Source organism: Nicotiana sylvestris, chromosome 12 (assembly GCF_000393655.2).
Source record: "Nicotiana sylvestris chromosome 12, ASM39365v2, whole genome shotgun sequence".
NCBI classification, from domain to species: domain Eukaryota; kingdom Viridiplantae; phylum Streptophyta; class Magnoliopsida; order Solanales; family Solanaceae; genus Nicotiana; species Nicotiana sylvestris.
Window position 1 is genome coordinate 159,385,449 of NC_091068.1, and position 16,914 is coordinate 159,402,362.

At 35.3% G+C, this 16,914-nt stretch overlaps 1 protein-coding gene across 1 annotated transcript; it reads right to left on the minus strand.

Annotated features, from left to right (window-relative positions):
* Positions 1–8,535: 8,535 nt before the first annotated feature.
* Positions 8,536–13,407, minus strand: LOC104213070 (fasciclin-like arabinogalactan protein 21). Its single transcript, XM_009762483.2, has 3 exons — positions 12,225–13,407; positions 8,887–9,215; positions 8,536–8,646 (listed from the first exon to the last, which is right to left on the minus strand). Exons 1-3 carry the CDS (start codon positions 13,405–13,407, stop codon positions 8,536–8,538), a joined length of 1,623 nt encoding a protein of 540 aa, XP_009760785.2.
* Between the last annotated feature and the right edge of the window lie 3,507 nt (positions 13,408–16,914).

Genomic DNA, 16,914 nt, shown 5'->3' on the forward strand with positions numbered 1-16,914 from the left:
TGTTTGTACCGGGAATTGTTTTGAAGATTGAAATGACGAAGGCAATTCGTTCTGCTATCTAAACACTTTACCTTTTGTTCCCCATTTTGATCTTTATTTATTTCTTTCATACCCCTCTTTTGGAATCAATAACAAAAAAAAAAAAGTATAACAACAAGGAAATTCATGTGTGAACTACATTTGACCTGATTCCTATTAAGGATACGTAGACATCCACATGGTTCGGTCATAGTAAAATAAAATATCAAAAGATCCCCAAGCAAGAAACTGGGGCAGAAGTTGTGATTTGTAATAAGAAATGTGATTCCAAAAGTTGTAATTTTAAACCCATGTCAAATTATTTTGAGCCTTTTATACCCTTTCTTTCTAACCCCATCCAAAAGCCCACATTACGGTCCAAAGAAAGACCTTACGATCAGTCTTCGAGAGATGCCGAGCCGATCAAATAAAGGTGATTCATATCAGGGTAACTCTGGTCCAAGCAGGAAAAGTAATGAAAATAAGAGAGTTTGATTGGTGAAAACCCTCATAGGCACCATGAGGCGACAAAAGCTGAGAGAAAGTAAAAATGAGAGAGTCTTATCGGTGAAAACCTTCACGGGCTCCATGAGGCAACAAAGAATTGAGGAATGAACAAATGAGAGAGGTTTGTCGATGAAAGACCTTCAAGGCACTGCAAGTCGAACAAGGTCCGTAAGTTGGTGGAAAGTAAATTAGGTTGTGGAGATCTTAGAGCACAAAGTAAACCAATTAGAAAAGAGATTGGTTAAATAGACTGGGCTGATTAATCTAAAATGCATACCATGATCATTGGTGCCAGTGACTCCACTCAGATAAGTTCTTTTTTCCTATCTCCAATAGTCATCCAAATTTGGATTCTCTTCTTTATTCTTAATTCTCAAAATCATTGCATTTCATTATTGTTAATTTTACTCCTCTAAAGCTCTTCCAAGTTTATCCTTGTTTCAACAAATAAGAAGGAATTTCAAAGTTTACTACCAGTTTCGAAATTGCACAAAGCAAGATGCGGCTAGGACATGCCAGAGATAATATGATGAAAAATGAGACATAGGGTGTAAGCTAAAGTTGAATCGGTGGAATGGTTCAGTAATGTCATGGGATATATACGAGTTCAGACAGAAAAGTCAGAAATGGAGAACAACAGTTGAGGATCATGCGGTTAAGGATCAGTCAGAAGGTCAAAACAATCCTTCGACCATGTTCAAGGCAGTCGGAACGAAGCAAAGCCTAGCAAAGAGAAAATCACCCCCAGCAAGAATGCCACAACTAATCTCCACATTTTAAACTAACAAGATTTTCTTTGATTTGAAACAGGGGCAAAGATGGCATTTGTTTCAGGAAGCACCCTATAAGGAAAGCAAGTACCATGCAGGTTTGATCGTAGAATTCTCAGGACCCTCCTGGAAAATGGGACTTAGTTTAAAATTTAAAACAGTCATAAGTAGTAAAATCTAGCATAAATATACCCCAAGGAATATAAGATGGTTTTAAAGTTCGCAGGTTGGAGATAGGATTCAATTAGGAGTTTTCAGGACCCTCCTGAATAATGGGACCTAGCTTTAAGATTGATGTTAGATAACAAGATGTAGCAGAAGTAATACCTTTAGAAGATATAATTTAGATTAAAAATTGTCGTTTAATTAAGAGTTGTCAGGACCTTCCTGAATAATGGGACCTAGTTTTAAGACTACCATTAGATAACGAAATTTAGCGTAAGTTCTGTTATAGGGTAATAAAGTTCAACTGTAAAGAAACGTCACTCTTTGGATAAAACTTGACTTTCGATTTTCAGGACCCTCATGGATAATGGGGACTAGTTTAAGACCCTCTTAGATAACAAAATTTAGCGGAAGTCACACCTTTAGAAAATATAACTTAGATTTAAAATTGTCGTAGTTAAGAGTTGTCAGGACCTCCCTGGATAATGGGACCTAACTTTCAAATTCTTAGTAATATTTGGTAACATGATTCAGTTTACCCTCACATATGTGCCCAGTTACCAAACTGGGGTAGAAATTTTTCTTTGTTTTGTCTATTTTGTTGAAGTCAGGTGCGCATCTGAAGAAGAGGGAAGAACAACACGGATGTTAAGGATTAAAAGCAGTTCAGGATCAAGTAATCAGGAGCCCACCTGGAGAACAAGGGAAAACAAATTAAGTTTCAAGGAAGATTGGCACAAGTATTGGTAATCAGGCACCCACCTGGAGGAACAAGGGAAAACAAGCCAAAGGAAAAGCAGTTAAAGATTCAGTGGTCAGGCATCCACCTGGAGAACAAGGAAAAGAAATTCAAATATCAGCAATCAGGCGTCCACCTGGAGAACAAGGAACAACAGTTGAAGATTCAGCAATCAGGCGTCCACCTGGAGAACAAAGAACAACAGTTGAAGATTCAGAAATCAGGCGTCCACCTGGAGAACAAGGAACAACGGTTCAAGTTTCAGCAATCAGGTGCCCACCTGGAAAGCAAGGGAGTACAATTCCAGTTTCAACCCTCAAGTTCTTATTGATATTTGGTAATATGAGACGGGTTAATGTTCACATATGTGCCCAGCTACCAAACTGGGGCAAAAAAATTTCTTTGTTTTGTCTATTTTGTTGAAGTCAGGAGCCCACCTGGAGAACAAGGGAATACATTCAAGTTTCAGCAATCAGGAGCCCACCTGGAGAACAAGGGAATACATTTCAAGTTTCAGCAGTCAGGAGCCCACCTGAAGAACAAGGGAATGCAATTCAAGCTTCAGCAGTCAGGATCCCACCTGGAGAATAAGGGAATACATTCAAGTTTCAGCAATCCGGAGCCCACCGGGAGAACAAGGGAATACATTTCAAGTTTCAGCAATCAGGAGCCCACCTGGAGAACAAGGGAATACATTTCAAGTTTCAGCAGTTAGGAGCCCACCTGAAGAACAAGGGAATGCAATTCAAGCTTTAGCAGTCAGGTGCCCACCTGGAGAGCAAGGGAATACACTTCAAGTTTCGGCAATCAGGTACCTACTTGGAGAGCAAGGGAATACAATTCAAATTTCAAATAATCAGGAGCCCGCCTGGAGAACAGAGGAAAGGAAATAATAGTCAAAGGAAGACATTTAAAAGGTTCAGCAATCAGGTGCCCGCCTGGAGAAGAAGGGAAAGCATTTTAAAAAAAAATACCATTCAAGTCAGCCACAAATGAACTTCTAAGGAAAATACAAGTCAACGAGGCAACATCAGTTACAAGATCAAGTTTGAAAATAAATCTTTGTAAAGCATAGATTATAGCTTAGTCTAGCTTCTTCATTTTTTGTCATGGTGTAATAAGGAGGTCAGTAGGCAGTATCAGCAGCAACAACAACAGTAACAGTAAAACCGCAGCTTCATGGTAGTCCCAACTACCAAAACTTCCCTAACTACATTGACCTGATTCCTTTATAGCCAAGGATATGTAGGAAACCTTTGAAGCAGAGGTTCGGTCAAATCTTTCAAAAAATGCTTCTCACGGAGTATTCAAACAGGCAAAAATCGCTCGTATCCGCTCACTTTATCTTTGCACGAAAACTCTTTGTGTTTCCGGAAAAAGAGGGGCAGCTGTGAGCACGTGATTTTTGCCTAACATGAATTACTCCAAAAAGAATTTCCAAAATTAGATTTTTTTTATTAGGAATTATTGTGCAATTTGCTTGAGTGTTTGCATATTTTGTGAGTATTTAATTTTATTAATGCATTGAAAATACAAAAATATAGCATCTGCATTTAGAATTTAGTTTTATATTTTTAGATTAATTAAGTAAATTGTTGTTTTACAAAAATAAAAATTCACAAAAAATAATATATTTTTGTATTTTTAGTCAAATTGTGTGATTTTTCTTTTAATTTAGTATTTAATTATTTATGATAATTATTATTTAAAGTTAATTAATATTATTTTAGCTAATTGGGTTTTAATATCAAGCTTTTAATGTTTTCTTACTTTTCATAAAATTGAAAAATATAAAAATAGTCTTTGCATTTTAATTTCCAAAAAGATTAAAAGAAGGATTTCAAATATATATATATACACTTAGTTTAGTTTAAAATTGAAAGCCTTTAATAAGTATTGAGTAGTTTTTAAAATTCTTTATGGCTATTCTATTTTTATTTTTAATTATTTCTTACTATTTAAATAATTAGTATGTTGGTCTATCTTTAACCAAAAAATAAATAAAATAAAAAAAGAGACGAAATAAAATAAGAAAAATAATGAAAATTGAAAAAAGAGTAACGAAGCACAAAGCAGAAATGCTAGGAAATGAAATTTCAAAGTGTTCCTTTCCAAGTTATCTTCGTGTGTTTGTGGAAATATTCCAACAACAATTTAGAGGGGTCCACACATTCCAAACATACATATTTAATTAAAAATACAGTGCACATGAATGGACAATAGTACAAGCACATGTGGTTCACACAATTCTTCCTATCTTTTGCTTTTTGTGCAAGATATATACACACACGATATAGATATGGGAAAAAAAAGAATAGAAAAAGAAAAAATGGGGAACAACACTTTGAGAGATAAGGAGGATTTTCTAGGAAAAAGGAGGGGACCAAAATATTTTGAGTTTTTCTTATTTGATTTGGGTTTAAAATATGGAGAAGATAAGTTGTAGTGGAAAAAGCACTAATTAAATGCCCATTTAAGGGAACTGAAAATCACAGAAGGAGGACATTCAGAGAGAACACGACCCCCCCCCCCTATTTTCATCTTCCTCACACACTCTACCTCGAAAAAAAAACCAAAACCCATCAGCTTTAACTCCTTCTTCTCCATTTTGAACACCCATCGAGACCTTCCCCTCCTTTAAGCTCTCTCCCTTCACTCCCATTTTGAAATATACACACGAGACAGCGAAGGAAGGATTCTGCAATTGGAAAGTTCCAAAAGTAGATTTGGAAATAAATAATGGAAAAAAAATCTCTGAAAAAGCTGAAAGAAATAAGGATTTCGGACCGGATTTTGAGAAGAATTAATTGTTGGAAATTTAAGGTTTATATCTTTGTTTTCTTCTGGATGGTGAAGCTGTGAAAGTTGAGATTGGGAACTGGCCGATTACGCTGTGTCCAGTAGCTGAGTTCCGGCATTATTTTCGTCTTTTTCAGCCTCTACTTTGGCTTTCAATTTTTATTCGTTTCAGGTATGTTCCATACTAAATTAGCTGTTGCTTGAGTTTATGAAATGAGGAAATGAATTATTTATAACCTGCTGTTTGTACATACACTGATTAACCAATCTTTCATTTGGTGAATGGAGATTATTGGTACGATTCTACTCTCTGCTTGCATTACTTGTGCTCTCGATCCTCTTGAAGAACAAAGCTACTGTGCTTTTCTTATTTTATTTTACCTTAAAGTTATTTTTATTTATAGATTAGGTGCCAGATTTCCATTAAACGAATTCCTAATATTTTCTGTTTCTCGCGATCCTTTCAGTGAAATGGTAAAACATCTGAAAAGTTATCATTGATTAGATTTTGTTAGACTGTATGTATTGTACCATAATTTAATTATAAAAGAGCCAGTAATCCATTATCCCATTGTAGCACTTATAATAATACATTGGACATTCATGTTGATTTTGGGGAACTAATTTATTTTTATAAAAATAAAAGTCTTTTACGTAGTGCTACAAGCCTACAACCCCAATATTTTAGAGTTTTTTTTGTTATATTGGCAAAGTTAATTTGGTTCTCCAAATGATACTGAAGTAGGAAAATGCAGAACTACTTGTTTGTTTGTTTTTCTTAATGAAATGCAACATTTCATGCACTTATTTTTATAATAATCTTTCATTTTCTGATTAGTTCTTTATGAGTAGTGACAATTTATAAAAGCAACCAACACAGAGTAAGAGGTTATTCTTCGATTCGTTGTAATCGTTTCCTCGTTTGAGTTCTGCTATTGCACGACACTGCAGATGATTCATAATATTTTTATCCATAACTCTTTATCCTTACAATAATCTCAAAATAGTTTAAGAAATAATTCATGAACATCGTAGCTTGCTTTAGGCGCGATTAAATAAACAATCATGGCTATGGGTATGGTTCCCGTGACGTAGTTGTGATGCTTGATTTATATAAATCTGGGGGTGCATTTCATGTGACTCGGTTCTAATTGCAACAAGGTTAAATAGAACGTGTTGTGAACCGCGGGTACATTTATGTAGCGTGGCTTACGATGTGTTTTAAATAACTTTGAATTTTTTCCGAAATATTAAAGGCGGTTAAAATAATAGCACCCTTTTTGTTTTTTGCTTTTGCTTTTGCTTTTGGCTATAGTATCTTGAAATATCAGATTGAAGTGTTTGTGCACTCAAGTGATGGAGTAAAGATTCTCTTTCAGCATTACACATTACGTATAACACAAATTAGAATAAATGTACGCAATTGTGAAGTTTCTTTCTCTGTTGTTTGTTTGGCATGATTGATCCATCTTTTTTAATGCATTCAATTAGTAGATGGTTTATTTCCATACTTGAGCCTTTTGTTTAAAAATTGTTTAGCAACCGAACCTCATATTTTGGTTTGAAGAAATGAAGATTTTTGGCCGTTTGGATTTAGATAATTTAAGTCTGATTGACCAAGAGCTAATAAAAATTCACAAGCTAGTTTCATATTTCTGTAAATAATTTCATATTTCTGTAAATAATCTATCTCTTTTTCTATATTAATTTCCATAACATGGCCTTCATAATAATCTTAAATTAGCTTTAGAAAAATAATTAATAATTTTCATAGTTTGCTTTAGGCTCGATTTAGATTAGTATTGTGATTATGTATACGTTCGCGTAACATAATTGCAAATTTAACTCTAAAAAAGACTCGAGGGATGCGTTCGCGCAACCTCAATCAAATTTTCTTAAATAAATAAACAAAGTGTTATTAATTGTGGACACGTTCGCGTGACATGATTTTTGACGTGCCAAAGGAAAAGAGTATACGTACGCGTAACTCAATTCTTTAATTACGAATAAATCAAGTGATTTAAAAGCGGTTTAATAGTTGAAAATGCACATAGGTTTGATAGTGTTTTAAAATCAGATAATTAGGCCAATAATAATAGTTGAGCGACTGTGCTAGAACCACGAAACTCGGGAATGCCTACCACCTTCTCCCGGGTTAACAGAATTCCTTACCCGAATTTCTGATCCGCAGACTGTAAAACAGAGTCAACCTTTTGAACCGGTGACTTGGGACACCATAAATATTCCAAGTGGCGACTCTGATTTTCTTAATATAAATAATCCCGTTTCGATTGTCCTTTAATTGGAAAAACTCACTTATGCCCTTCGGGTGTAGGAAAAAAGGAGGTGTGACAGTCTTAATCTTAAAAAAAAACAAATGAGGCATAAGTGGTTGTAAAGTATGTAAAAAAATAAATACACTTAATGATTAAGATCTAAATGGTTAAGATTCAGGTCACCTTAAAAACAAACACACTTAATGTGTGAGATCTGAATAATTAAGATTCAGAGTTCATTAAGTGCTAAGGCTGTATTCTGGGTTGGGCCCGAGCCTAAATGGGCTAAACGGGTCGGGCCTAACGGTACCGGATTTTGGCGGGTCGGTCTTTGGCGGTCCCAGGCCAAACGGGCCTGACGGGTGGAACCGGCCCACTATGGGCCTAAGCCCACATGGCCCCGGACTAAATGAGCTGGGCCCATGGGCCTAAACGAGCCTAAATGTTCCGGGCTATATGGTATAGAGGGAGGAGCATGGGTGCATGTGTCCCATGCCCCATGTGCACATGCACCCATGCTCCTCCCTCTATACCATATATATTTATTTTATATATTTTTTTTTAAATATGCTTAAATATATATATATGTGTGCACTCAAGCTCAAAGAGTTCTATAGTGCAATAAATATTCAGTGCACCTTCTTATGTTAGATGTTCAATTCTCAGTTTGTTGGCATATCTAGTGTCCCTTCTTGTGTTTTAATTAAGTTTTTTCTTCTCCTTTTTTTGTTTGATTTATTCATTCAAAATTTCCAAATCTAACACATTGAAATCCTTTATTTTCTTTTTGTCATCACAAAAATTTATATAATTAAAATTAATAGCAGTGGATGATGTAGCATGGTACAATGATCCCAATATTTTTGATACGGAATATAGATATATGTTACAATTCACTAAAATTAGAAGAAGAAAAAATTAATTTTAATCTATAATTTCTAAATGGTAATGAATTCATGGTAAAAACTTACAGGTTAAACCCGTCAAATATAAATTCTAGATTCATTTCTTTGTAGTTGTGCACCCATCTCCTTGGAATCCTGGATCCGCCTATATATATATATAATTTAAACACAAAATAAATTGAAAAGAAATATTCAAGGGAATGTCTTATAATTTTTATTATTACGACATTAACAAAATGGCAATATCTTTCTTAGTCTCCTCCCCCCAATAGAATGAGCACAACAAGGTACTAATACCACCAGTAAAAGGATTAAAAGCTAAGGAAGATCTTCCAAAATACAAGTTACATATTAGTCTATGTATTATCTTTAACAAATTTCATAAATCCTTCAAGGTCCGGAGGAATTTTCGTTGGTGGTGGCGGAAAAGAAGCTTGTTCATCACCGCTTTCAGGCAAAGCAGCATCCTGCGCAAGTTCCGCTAGCATTTCTTCATAAGCTTCGTCTATCTCCGATTGTGATTCTGCAAGTCCAAAATTTCTTCTTTCCGAACGGATCCAATCTCTGAAGAGTACTGATTTTTCCAAGCTCTCCCTCGTAGACGCTCTATGATCACCGATTTGAAGTCTCGCTTGACTAAAAGCGCTCTCCGATGCCACTGTTGAAGCTTGAACACTTAAAATATCTCGAGTCATCCTTGAAAGAACCGGATAGTGTTTTTGTTTGTCCTTCCACCATTCCAAGACATCAAAGGAGCCGCCGGGATTCTCTGATTCAAGTCTCTGCAACAAATAAACTTGAAGCTCATTTAGTTGTGAACTATCACCAATATTATCACCTTGAGAACCCCTGAACTCCGCCCAAGAACTATGTGCTTTTAGGCCCGCAGTTTTTTTAGATGATTGCGAACTAGACGAAGTAGGAGTTGGAACATTTGGTCTAGCATGATCTAAGGCAAGTTGATAAGCATTATAAATTGTTTGAGCATTTATTTTAATTGAGGCTTTTGCATCTCCAAGTGTAGCAAATTCCTCATCTGAAAGTGATAAAGCCTTATAAATTTTTGTGTATCAAAAGTGAGGACCTCCTCATTTCATGGTAGGATTTAACATGGCAGCAACACCAAAACTAGGGGGATAGGGAAAAAAAAAATTTAAACTTATCTTTAATAGAATTAATAGCAAGTTGATAAATTACCCCACCCTCTGAAAATTAAGTAAATAAATCTGCAAGTGCTGCAATATAAACTAAACAGTTAGAAATAGTAGGATAATATTGCCGAGATAATTCATTTGTAGCAACATGAATTTGTTCTAAAAAGTCTACAAGCATTTTAACATTAGTCCAATCCTGATTTGTAAGGTGCTCATCATCATCATCATCATCATCATCACCACCAACACGAGCATTAAACGTTGCGTTTATTGGGTTTCTATATTCATATGCAACAACTAAACTTTCGTACATGTAATTCCATCTAGTCGGACAAGGTTTAGGAACCTTTCTTTCTCTAAGGCCAAATTCATCACATTTTTTAAAATATTCTCTAAGTCTACTTCTACGGTTTGAATAAAAAAGCCAATTAAGAGCCATTTTAATCTTTTCAATTTCCATAATTAAAATTTTTATACCATCGCCGACGATTAAATGGTAAATATGACAAATACATCTAACATGAAAATATTACTAAATGCAGGATTTAGTGTAGTTGTAAGCAAGCCTATAGCATTAGTGTTACTAGAAGCATTATCCATTGAAACTGACATTATTTTTCCTCTAATGCAAAAATATTTACAAATATCTGCAACTGTGTTAGCAATAAACTTACCTGTATGGCGTGAATTAATTATTCTATAAGCAATAATGCGCTTTTACATTATCCAGTCCTCATCAATCCAATGACTTGTAACAGTTAGATATATTGTTCATATTCATGTTTATATTTATAAACATCGCTCGTTACGGTTGCGTGAGGCCATCCTTTATAAGTAGGATTAAAAACTCTTCTAATATAATGCACAAAGTGAGGGTTAGAAGGAAAACTATAGGGTAAGCACATAACAGTAACCATTTTTGCCAATTCTTCACGATCTTTATTTGGATCATAATATAAAATGTCACCGGTAACAGTGTTAGTTCCCGGTTGAACTAGATTTGACCCTGTACTAGGGTTAACCTCCGTATCTACACTTCTCCCCTCTTGAGCAGCTTTCATTTGTAAATATCTAGCTTTATCTCTAGGGTGTTTCTTTATGTGTCTAGTCAAAGTACCCGTACCGCTAAGGTCTCCAGTATATTTATGAGCCATCAAAAACCCACAAGTTTTACACTTAGCTTTATTTTGTTCTCTTAGTTGAGTAAAAAAAGTGCCAAACAAGAGATGTTTCGGCCAGTTTAGAAGGTTGTCTATTAAAAGTAGGGATTACTACAGGAGGGTCAGGCGGGACATCATTTGAATTATTATCAGTTGGGTTATTAACAAGACTAGTAGGTGTATTATCTAAATCCGGTTGCGTTTCATCTAAATCATCATTTTCCTCATTATTTTCAAAGATAGTTTGATTAGGATAAAGAGCATTCATAACTCTGTCATTTAATTGTTGACCTGGTGCAACATCATGGCAAAATTGACTATCAGAAAATTGAAAATAAGGGTTATCACTATCAAGAATAACAGGTGGAGGAGGACGGGTAACATGTCTGGGTCGGGGAGCTGGGGGAGGAGTAGTAGCTTGGCGACTAGATTCAACAATTTTAGATTTTCCCTTCCCACCAAATATTTTTTTCAAAGAAAAAGGCTATATTAATTATAATTATACAAACTAAAACAAACAAAATTATAATATTAAAACTTAAAAGTTGGAACGAGTTTACCGAATTGGCGAACAACTTCTTGAAAATTGTATATCCATGAAGACTTGAATACTTCAATTCACCAACTTCACAAGTTTTCACAAAATTGCAATAATAAAGTAAGCAATTATAGAAGAAAATTAGAGAGAGATTGATGAATTTGTGAGTAAAAATGAAAGATGAGGGGTATTTATAGTTGAGAATAGGGAAAAAGTGTAATTATAAAAAGTTTGGGGGCCAAATGGCTATTTTTTGAAAAAGTCAAACGGCTAAAATTGCAGGCCAACGGCTAGTTTTTAAACTTCTAACCGTTGACCTTTTTTTAATTTTTTTTTTGAAAAATAGCCGTTTGGCCTGGTTGAACCGGCTCATGCCCACCTGCCGGTCCCGGGTTAAACGGTCCCAGGCTCGCGGTCTATTTGGGGAGGACCGACCCACAGTGAGCTTTTAGGACCGTTAGGGACCGGCCCATTTGAACCAGCTCATTTGGCCCGTTTGCTAGCGGTCCCGGGCTGGGCCCGGCTCACAATACACCCTTATTAATGGCAAACAAATGAGGATAAGTACAAACTCAATCATTACCCAATACACCTAGCTTTTGTTCATTACTATAAAGAGTATAATAACTAGTATCCACCGATGGCATAAACTCGTTTTTACACTGGTAGGTAATTTTAAAGCCTACTACAAGTAAGTTCTAAAATGTTTTTATTTTTATTAACATTTAAATTATAAATAAGAAAATTAGCTTAGAAGATAACTTGGACTTTACATTTATTCTACCCAAATAATAATCTTGTTTACCAAAAATACGAAGGATTCTACGTCTTCTCCATTTTTATCGATCATTGCTGTGTTTACATTTTCTGGCTCTTCAACACCATTGAAACAATGAGCATCCCATTTAATCAATCTCTAGCTTTATTATATATGGGCAAAATGTCGTATGCTAGCTGGTTCTAAATTTGGACCCAAAACAGAAAAAAATGGCAAGAAAAATACAGGAAATAACAAATCAGTGGCCAAACATACTACAAGTGCTCTTCATATTAGAAATTGTAACCTCATTTTACAAAAAAGCAATAATACTCATGTAACTTGCACTATAGCAGAAGAATGATCAAGTGAAATTCAATTATTTACTCTATAGTTTTGATATGAGTCAAACAAACAGTATTTAAGTTTCAGAGACCTTCATGCTCTTCCATATTATTCACCATCACTGATCGTATGCCAGCTGGCGCAAAATCATCATGACTGACGTCACACACTCCACCGTTTCCAGAAACATCACAGTGAGCGCGTGACTGTTCCAACTGAGCAAAGCTTTTCTGATCAGCCGTGAGATGATGCATGTGAGGAAATGGAACCGACACTCCATGAACCACAATCCTACTGTTATGCAGCAGATCAAAACTAATAATTCTCACGTAATTAACCTTCATCGGAGCTAACACGCCTCCTCCGCCAGCAGTAGTTACCACCAATTTCTCCTCGCCGTCCATCGTCGGCAACACTGTCCCCGCCGGCAAACTCACCATTTCCCCAGCCATAATCCTCCTATTCGGCACAACGTGAAACCTAAAATTCGAGAGATACGCATGTCCTCCACTAGCAAAAATCGAAACGTCATCTAACGCAAACACCGTCATCGCCTTAAGCTCGGAAAGCTCAGCGTACTTCACTCTCAGCGCCAGTGCTACAATACTGTAACCACTGTTACGCAACCTGATAATGGCGTCCTTTAGCATGAAGCGCATGATAGAGAAAGGCGATGCAGAGGACACTGTAGACACCGAATTAGGAATAGGAAACGAATCAAATGACAGAGAACTCATTCTCTCCACATTACAGGAAAGCGGAGAGAGGTGTGATACGAAGCCACGTAATCCATGCACAAGGATCAAGCCATTATTGAACAGATCCGGCTGAGTGACTTCAACGCCGTTGATGAAAATCTTCGCGTCACGAGTAGTAGTGGAGAAAGTGACAGTAAGACAGCGATTCGGAGCTAGGGTTTCGAGTTTAGTACCGAAGGCTAAAGTGCGAAGGAAGTGAAGTGGATAAAGGCCAGGAACAGAGTGTTCCTGAAGGAGAAGAGGGAGGGAACAAGTAGGACAAGTGATGAGAGAAGAGTCGGCGGGAGCAAAGACGGTGATTGGAGTGGTGGTGGTGGTGAGATTGGCGGCGGTTGCTGCAGTGGAGAGCTGCTGAAATCCGAGAGAAGAGAGAACGGTGGCGAAGAGAGAAGTGTGGTCGTGAGGAGAAATCATCGGAGATGGAGTTAGCGGCGGAAGTGAGTCGGGGAAAGTGGCGGATGCGGCGGAGATCAACAGAGAAATGAGAATCAGAAGGAGATTTTGAGGGATCGCCATTGTTGTTGCTTGAGAGTGTGTGTATGTGAAAAAGATGAATCGAGAAGAGTGAGTGGTATATGCGTGAAGGGGGTCTCGGCAGGTGTGTGTATATATAACTGCAATTTCTCAGGGCGGGAAAAGTCGGTTATGAGATTCCTCCCTTGAATTGACAGTTCTGCCCCTGCTTATAGCATGTAATTACTGTTTCTATCCTACGTTAAGCGTAGCAGATGTTTACTGAATTAGATCACTTAATAAAAAGCAATAGCAAGTTGGAGTAAGTGACTATGTTAAAGAGCCTGTTTGGACATAAGAAATTTTTGAATTTTTTTAGAAATTAGTGTTTGGTCATAAATTTTTTAATTTTCACTTGAAGATGCATTTTGAATTTTTTCGAAAATTTAGAACTCCAAAAAGCTGTTTTTCAAATTTTTTACTCAGATTACTCACAAAACTTCAAAAACAACCCAAAATTATATTCGTTTCCAAATACAACCTCTAATTTTCGAATACTATTTTCACTTTTTCTTTGAAATTTTACGATTCTTATGTCCAACGCCTACTAAGCATGTCTTCGTAATTTAGGAAAAAGGATAAATAGCTTGTTGGAATCAAGTAAATTACATTGATTGCACAACTAGATAAAACTAAAATTCTGACGATCCGACTTTCTTATAGCTGGTATATAACTTCTAAAAAGGACCGTTAATTTTTGAATTGGAATTATTTTTTTTACCTCAGTGAATTAAGCTTAAATTAACTATCACTTTCAGAAATCTTATGTTTCTATAATTCGTTCTAGTCAATACAATGTAATTCTGTTAACTTTTTAAGAAACTTCTGTTTAAAATAATTGCAATCCATATTAATAATTTTACACTTAGTTCTAACCTAACTTGCACCTCCAATTCATTAATTTAGAGAAAAGTTATATATTTACAAGATCATGTCATGACTTAAAAGTAATTACAGATAAATATATATAATATCTATTAATTTCTAACTTAGTAAAAATGATAACTAACTTGATATAACATGTTAAATTACACTAACAATATAAAATACTTTACACTATTAGTGTGTGTGTGTGCGTGTTTATATATATATATATATATATATATATATATAAGTTAAATCCTATAACTTAAGCCCTATCATTAAATCCTCAATTACAATCCAAGCTTAATTTGTGCATTGGCCCAATGAAATTTTATTCCGTCAATCTTGAGCGCATCAATAATAACCGGCAAAATAAATATTTTTTATATAGAATATATAACATACATATTTTATACATAATCCGTATACATTTTTTATATAATTAACTAGCGGATATAATTACTCTTGGCCGACCGGCTAAATATGTAATTTTGCCCTTCTTCTTTTGCAACTTTAGCCATTCATCTTTCGTTTGGGCCTCGAATATTTTGAACAACTGGGCCGCATTATTGTCTTCTTCTTTCCTGTTTCATCATTCTGTATAGCAATTTCTAGTCATCTCAGTTTGGGATCGAAGTTCAGATATCGCTCCAACTTGAGTTTGGGCTTGTAGATCGATATCAGGAGGAAGTGCACAGTTAGCCACTAAATAGAGATGTCTTTATTCTTTAATCACTGTTTAAAATGCATTTACTCTTTAGTTAGTGCTTAATAAATTTTTATTTGTCCGGACGAAAATACCCCTATGCTAGACATGGGTGCTGTGTAAATATTAAGGACATAGTGTCCTTAACTTCATGAATACTATGTAAATATTAAGGGTACAAAGTGTCATGTCATGTCCTTAACTTCATATGTGCAGTGTAAATGTTAAGGACATGGCGTTCTTAACTTTATGTAAATGTTAAGGACATGGCGTCCTTAACTTTATGTAAATGTTAAGGACCATGTCCTTAATATTTACATAACACTCATGAAAAAAGGGTAAAAATATCTTTTTGTATTAATTTTAATAGAGTAGTGACTATTTTTGCTCAACATTTAAAATACTAGATAAAAATTAAATACCATATTAAAAAGTGGCTATCTCACGCCATTTCTACTCGATATCATCTTTGATCAAAACCTGCAATATTATTCTAATTAGTACTTATTGTTTACCATTGACTTGTCATCATTAAAATATACCATAATGCTAACACCACTCGTATATATGTAAGTATAAGGGCAGTACCAGTACTTAGGTTACCTTTTCTCCTTATAGTTTGATTTCAATAGTTAATTAGCTTAAATCCATCTAACACTTAATTATCTTTATCGTAACTTTTCAACGATCTTATACTCATAATAATCCCTGGCTGTTGAGATATTGACAATATATGCAGAATACTGTAATGCTGTGCGTGAGTGTTTTTTTTTAAAAAAAAAAAAAAAAAAAAATCAAATTGCGCCGTCTGGTGGCGTGGTCCTTTCATTCCAGCCACAAAAATTACATAATTTGGAAGACGATACGTGAGTTGATAATCTACATAATAAATAATTTGGTACAACCAGTTAAACTATTTTGTCAAAAAATTCAAACAATCAGTATATATTTCTCGTCTTAACAACAACTAGGGTTTCTTTTAAGATACCCACTAATTAATTTTATCATGATGGCCATGAGCCAAAGTATTTACTGCCTTTATTTTTGATTTTCCAACAATTATTAATTATGATGGACTTCATAGTTACTTTCTTTTTACATATATCAATTCCAAATGTACTTCATTGCGATCTCACTTAGGATAATTTCAAAAATTACCCAAGTCAAAATTGGTTACACTTGAATATTTTCTTGTTGCATAGGATACCTTTATCCTAGGATACTTAATAAAGAGAAGTTGAATAGGAAAATGATAGGTGAAAATAATCAAAGGCAAATGAGAAAGTCCAAAAAGAGGAAAGGGAAGAAGGTGAAATTTTTTATGAACGAGAGAACATAAAAAACTGAAAAATGAAAATATGGTTCGGGTCGTGGGTTTTTTGTAAAACGGGTTGGGTAAAAAAAGAAATAGGTCATTTTAATCTGGTGCTGCCACGTGGCACTCCATCCAAAAAGGGGTATTTTTGTTCCAAAGTATGACAGTAGGGTATAGATAATCTAATAGTATAACGGCAGGGTTATGGATAACCCAATAATATAACGAGGGGTACAGGTAAACAATATTTGAAAGTAGAGGGGTATATTTTGCCCTTTGCTGAATTTTTTATGAACGAGAGAACATAAAGGCAGTCTGGTGCACTAAGCTCCCGCTATGTGCGGGATATGGGAAAATAAAATAGGATACCATTTTCCCCTTGTAATCTATGTACTTTGATCTTTTTGGCAGGGGTGTTCATGGTTCGGTTTGAATCGGTTTTTCCCTAAAAAGAAACCAAACCATGTAAGTCGGGTTTTTAAATATTAGAACCAAACCAAATCAATTAAGTCGGTTTTTTCTCGATTCGATTTATGTCGTTTTTCGGTTATTTGTCGATTTTTTCTTAAATATAAGACATACACTACCAAACACGCATTTCGGCGACCACATTTTCAACGTAACA

Coding starts and splice junctions, on each gene's coding strand:
- LOC104213070 (XM_009762483.2), bottom strand. CDS start 13,407: ATGGCGATCCCTCAAAATCTCCTTCTGATTCTCATTTCTCTGTTGATC. Junction 9,216..12,224: donor TAATATGGAAGAGCATGAAG/GTCTCTGAAACT, acceptor TATCACTTTCAG/ATGAGGAATTTGCTACACTT. Junction 8,647..8,886: donor ACAAACAAAAACACTATCCG/GTTCTTTCAAGG, acceptor GAACTTGCGCAG/GATGCTGCTTTGCCTGAAAG.